The sequence below is a fragment of the Rhododendron vialii genome, chromosome 9a (assembly GCF_030253575.1).
Source record: "Rhododendron vialii isolate Sample 1 chromosome 9a, ASM3025357v1".
NCBI classification, from domain to species: domain Eukaryota; kingdom Viridiplantae; phylum Streptophyta; class Magnoliopsida; order Ericales; family Ericaceae; genus Rhododendron; species Rhododendron vialii.
In genome coordinates this window covers 29,686,619-29,692,748 of record NC_080565.1, presented here as the reverse complement: position 1 = coordinate 29,692,748, position 6,130 = coordinate 29,686,619, and the positions used below count along the sequence as shown (strand labels likewise).

Here is a 6,130-nt window from a genome sequence, read left to right as displayed (position 1 = left end):
AAAATTCTATAGAATGCAGAATAGTTTGCAATCGTGTTGAGATTGCTCTTTGCCTTAGAGGCTATTGCAGGTGTATTTTTGAGAGTAAAGCATTAAAAAGCCGCAAGGTGTCCTCTGTGGGCATAGATGTTGGAAAAATGGCTTGAAGGCTGCTATACAATGCTTTGTATGCAATAAAGCAAATAAATTAAAACCTTGTAATGATTTCATTGCGTGAAGATGAAATGTGCGGTCTTTTTAACGTACCTTCTGCATTTTTTGGGTTATGGTTGCTAGATTGATTTGTGTACGTAGTGACTTAGGACTTTGTTATTTCAAGCTTGTGTGGTTGTATTTCTTTAAACAACGTCAACTAGAAAAATGAAAAAGACATAAATGAGATGGTGTTAATGAATAATGAGATCATTTACATCACGTATGAATCACCCGGCACACATATGTCCACGAGATAACCAAGGTTAACAATTCAACCAATATAAGAATAAGTCCATCAGACAGAGAGAAAAACCTAAAAAGAAAGGGGAAGAACATCTACACGCAGGTGGGAGATGCAAACTGCTGATCTCTTCTAGTGAGATGCAAAAGCTAATCTTGACCAATTGAGCTAGCCCTGGCCAATTGATTGAACAATGTAGAGCTTCATACGTATAATATTGTAGTTTGTTAAAACAGTATGCAAAGCGATATATGATACGCCCAGATTAGATATGTTTTTTTTTTTTTTTTTAAAAAGCAAGACAAAATTGGAGCGAGAGAGAGCTAGAGAGAGAGAGAGAGAGTGAGAGAGAAAGTGGGCCAAACAGAGAACAACTCAGAGGGAAAGCTGGGGGTTGGATCCCGGTGATCAAAACCATAGAGGGGCAAAAATAAACAGGGAGAGGAGGATGGAAACTGTCACATTATTTGTTGATAATATTCCGGAGCAGAAGGACCAGATGTGGTTAAAGCAAGCTTTTAACAAGTTTGGGGAAGTTAAGGATGTATTTATACCTCTGAAAAGAAGCAAGAGTACAGGCAACAAATTTGATTTCGTCAGGTATGGTTGCTATGAGGCAGCCAACAAGGTAATATCAAGAATGAATGGAGTTTGGGTGGAGAATGAGAGGCTTTTTGTTAAAGAAGCCAGTTTCGGAATCAATGAATTGAAGTCTACGGTGAAACATCTCAGGCCTCCATTACAGAAGGAGAAAGGAATCTGGCAAGGTATGAATCCAATTCAAAGATATGGTAATGAGGTGCAGAGGGAGGATAGTAAGGCTGAGTTCTATGGTGGTCTCGGTGGAATAAATAAATCTTTCGCTCAAGCTCTCAAAGGGGAATCATCAAAAGCAGGGCCTGATCAAAAGAATTTTTTTAAAATCAAACCGAGTGGTAATGGGTGCCTTCATAGGAGTGCAGTAGCAATGATGCACAGAGTTGTCTCCATGATGACTCTTAATGTCAGCTTCAGTATGGAGGCTGATAAAGTGGCCCAATTTCGATCCATGGGCGGAAGGTTTGTTCTGATTACGTTCCAGAGCACGGAGGTTAGAGACGAGATGATGAAGAAACACTGGATGGATCTATGGTTTGTAAGTGTTAAACCATGGAGGGGGGAACCGGCTTGCTTGGAGAGATTTGTATGGCTTAGCTGTAAGGGAGTCCCTTTAAACGTTTGGAACGCAGCCTCGTTTAAACTGGTTGCGGAGCTGTGGGGATCGCTCATTATGGTAGACGAATCCACTCTCAAAGACCTTTCGTTCGCGGAAGGGAAAATTTTGGTAGCCACGGAGGAGATAACAACCATTGATAAATGGATTAAAATTGAGGTTCAAGGTGTGTGTTACGATGTAAAGATTTCAAAAAATTTCATCTTTAAGCTCTCCAGATGAGGTTGAAGCCCTATACTCACCGCCTAAGGAAAAAGATGGTGGAGGAAGAATTCTGATGAGGGATACCAGGACCTCTGGTTTCAGCAGAGACAAGGAAGAAAATGGTGACGTGGCTCTCAAAGCTGGGACCCCGAGAACTCGAGTGGGTGAGGATGGATGGGACTCTTTTATTGGGAAAGCTGATGAAGGAGGCGGGGGCTCAAAGCAAGAAGAAGCAGACGTGCATTTAATGCAAGTCAGTGCAGTCAACTAGGACAACTCGGAGGCGTTTGAATCTAGAGTTGAGGAGTCTGTGGAAGCAGTGGAAATGGGTAAGTCTAAGGTGGGCCTTAAGGCCCATACCAATTTCCTATCTAAAGAGTTTTATTTGGCCCAAGATGGGGCAGTGGACCTTGCATGTGGTGATGGGCCCGGGGTCCCATTTAATCCGGATAAAGATTTGGGCTCTCCTCTGGTAATTGAGCCCTCCCCAACTGATGGTAATGGAAAATATCAAGGTGAGAACTCTCCAGGGGGTAAAGCCGAAGGAAATTTGGGGGAATTTGGTGCTGGAGCTCCTACTGATTTGGTGAGAGTATCCCAATTTCCTGGTATCAACTTGATGGTGGACCTTAACAACGCTGGGTGCAGGAGAAGGAGACGCTGACAGCTAGCAAATCTGATGAGTATTAGTGAGGAGGTGGTTCCAGATTCGGAGCAGCGGAAATCAATTTCTCCATTCTCTTCAGAAGAGCACAACCTAGGCGATTCAGAGGTCCTCCAGGAGGTCAGAGATACCATGGCGATTGGAGGTCAGTTAGGTATTATTTTTCATCCTAATGATGATGTGGTTCTTGGTAAAATGATTGAGATTGAGGCCCAGGAGTACTCTGCCTCTCTGGAGAGAGAAGCTCGCGGGTAGCTGTTGTTTCTCTCATGGTGGTTGTAGTTTGGTTGTGTTTTGTGTAATGCAGATAATTTCTTGGAACATTAAGGGTTTAGGGAGTTCTACAAAAAAAGAGATATGTTTACAAACTAATCAAAAAGAGGAAGCCTGACTTGATTTTCATTCAAGAAACTAAACTGGAATTCGTTGATAGAGTGGGTGTTCAGAAGTTGTGGGGTAATAGTGATTTTGAGTTTGCTTTTGCTAATGCTGTTGGGGCCTTCCGGAGGAATTCTGTCCATTTGGAATAGTAATTTTTTTGTGGCTGATAATATCATTTCCCATAGGTCCTTTATTGTTTTGCAAGGTGTGAATAACCATACTTTTCCCTATTGTGTGGTTAATGAGTACGCTCCAAATGGGGGGGGGGGGAAGCGTGGTGTGGGATGAATTACTTAGTATAAAAAGGAATTCCAATTTGCCTTGGTGTATGGGGGGTGATTTTAATGAAATTAGAGTGGTCCATGGGAGGAAATGATGCAGTCGGATGGAGAGGGGAATGAGGGATTTTGTGGCCTTTTGTAACTCTATGGAGCTATTTGACATTCCAATGATTGGGAGGAAGTATACCTGGACAAACTACCAAGACCACGCTATCCTTAGTCGTCTGGACATATTTTTACTCTCCCAACAATGGTTGGATAGCTTCAAAGTTCTTCAGTGGGGACTCCATAGGCCCATCTCTGACCATTGTCCCATTTTACTGATAGATGATGGTAGAGATTGGGGACCTAGACCTTTTAAATTCATGGATATCTGGCTATCGAATCCGAGGTGTATAGCTATAGCCAAGGAAACATGGGAGAATACTCAGGTGGGAGGTTGGGCTGGTCATATTATTCTGCAGAAATTCAGAGCTATTAGAAACAAGCTCAAGGTGTGGAATAAAGAGGAATTTGGGGATATAAATACAGCGCTACAGAAGAAGGAAACTGAGCTGCACCAATTTGATCTAGTAGTGGAGGAAAGGGAACTTAGCACTGAGGAGAAAGCCTTGCGATGTAAGGCTAAAACTGATTTCTGGAGAATCTCTCGACTGGCTGAAACTATGTGGAGACAAAAATCGAGGCTGAATTGGATGAAATTGGGTGACAAAAATACGAGGTATTTTCAAGCCATTGCAAATAATAGGTTTCGGAGGAATATGGTGGGTTCGGTTTTGGTGAATGGCAGAGTACTAGAAGAACCGTTGGAAATTAAGGCTGCTGCCGTTGAGCATTTTAGCAATAATTTTCAAGAAGAGCGAAGGATCAGAGCAGTGGTGGGGGGGCGATTTACCTAAGGTACTATCACCTGCTATCTCCAATTAGCTTGAAATTTTTTTTGAGGAAGGGGAGATCCTTGCAGCAGTAAAGGATTGTGGTAGTCTTAAGGCTTCGGGCCCGGACGGTTTCAATTTTTCGTTTGTAAAAAAAGGCTGGGGTTTTATGAAGGATCTGGTATTGCAATTCTTTACTGAATTCCATGCTAACTGCAGGCTCGCTAGAGGAATTAATTCAACCTTTGTAACTCTGATTCCAAATGTTGATTGCCCTAGATCTTTCAAAGAGTTTAGGCCCATTAGTATGGTGGGATGGGTTTACAAGGTGTTATCAAAAGTTCTAGCTAATAGACTCAAATGCCATTTGCCCTCTATTATTGGTGAATCCCAAGCAGCCTTTATTAAGGGAAACAAATATTGGATGGGGTTCTCATAGCAAATGAAGTTATTCATAGCTGGAAAAACAGCTCTCAAGGTGGTTTGATTTTGAAAATTGACTTCGAAAGAGCCTATGACTGTGTGAACTGGGGCTTTGTGCTAGATTTAAGTGTAAAAATGGGCTTCGGGGAGAAATGGTGTAATTGTATTAAGGAATGTTTGTCTTCGGTGTATATGTCAGTGATGATAAATGGCTCGGCATCAAAGGAATTTCAAACTCAGAAGGGGCTAAGATAAGGGGACCCTTTATCCCTTTTTCTTTTCAATATGGTGGTGGAGGGTCTCAATATTTAGTTAAAAAGAGCGAGGGAGCTGAACATCATTGTTGGAGCAAGAATTGGATCGAATGGGGCTAACGGGATTGCTGTTTCTCACCTTCAATTTGCTGATGATACGATTATTTTTTGCAAGAATGATAGGGAGGAGTTGGCGAACATTAAAAGAATTCTTCGCTGCTTCCAACTCAAGTCGGGTCTGAAGATAAACTTTTCCAAAAGTTCTTTGTGTGGTATTAAAGTGAATCATCAGATTGTAACATCCCTGGCCAGGATTATGGGATGCAAAGTTGACCATTTGCCAATCAAATATTTAGGCTTATCGTTGGGTGCTAATCCGAACAGAATCAAAACTTGGGATCCAGTAGTGGAAAGAATGGAGAAAAGGCTTAGTGTCTGGCGTAGGAGATTCAACACCACAGGGGGTAGACTCACTCTCACGAATTCTTCTCTTAGCAGCCTGCCTATTTACTTCTTGTCCATATTCAAAATGCCGGTATCAGTTGCAAAGGTGATAGAAAAGATCCAGCGATAATTTTTCTGGGGTGATACGATGGAAAAGAGAAAGATCCACTTGGTGAAATGGGATATGATCCCCAAAAAGAAAGATTTCGGAGGGCTAGGGGTAAAGAATTTGATGATCCAAAACCTTGCTCTTCTGGCCAAGTGGTGGTGGCGTTTTAACAATGATCGAGATTCTTTGTGGGTGAGGGTAGTCAAAAGCAAGTACAATTTGGAGCAACGATCCTGGTTACCTTCCTTGCCATTTTCTGGCAAGGTCTCAAACTTGTGGAGAGATATTTGTTCGGTAGGGGATACCTCCTCGGGCATCGGTTCCATTATTCTGGAGGGGTTTAGGTTGGTGGTTCAATCTGGCCAAGAGATATCCTTCTGGAATCAAGTTTGGCTAGGGGACTCAACTCTTAAGGAGGAGTTTCCTTGCCTTTTCCTAATCTCTACTCAAAAAGAAAGGATGATCAGTGAATTAAAAGATGCAAGTGGTGATGGAAGGTGGAATATTCTTTTCCAGAGAAGGCTCCGGCCCTGGGAAGATCAACAATTAGAAGACTTGCTTCTGAAATTACAGGCAGTGCAGTTGGATCAATCAAAACGGGATGAGTTAAGTTGGAAATGGGCTTCTGACAATTGTTTTTCAGTAAAATCAGTCTATCATAAATGGGAGCAATTGGGCTTCGCTAGCTGATGCGCACCCAATATTGTAGATATTTGGTGCGGCTAGTCTCGTTTTATGTTGCTTTAACTTGCATTTATCTAGCTTTTATAACGATATTGCACGTAAGATAGTTTGTTGAGTGTTTCAGGCAAAACGCCCTTAAAAGGCGTATTTTGATTGCAAAGT

The 6,130-nt window shown here is 42.1% G+C and overlaps 1 protein-coding gene across 1 annotated transcript; it reads left to right on the top strand.

Moving 5' to 3' along the window:
- The first annotated feature begins 3,283 nt into the window (after positions 1 to 3,283).
- LOC131299773 (uncharacterized) lies at positions 3,284 to 5,305 on the top strand. Its single transcript, XM_058325350.1, has 3 exons — positions 3,284 to 4,057; positions 4,107 to 4,382; positions 4,790 to 5,305. Exons 1-3 carry the CDS (start codon positions 3,284 to 3,286, stop codon positions 5,303 to 5,305), a joined length of 1,566 nt encoding a protein of 521 aa, XP_058181333.1.
- Positions 5,306 to 6,130: the final 825 nt, after the last annotated feature.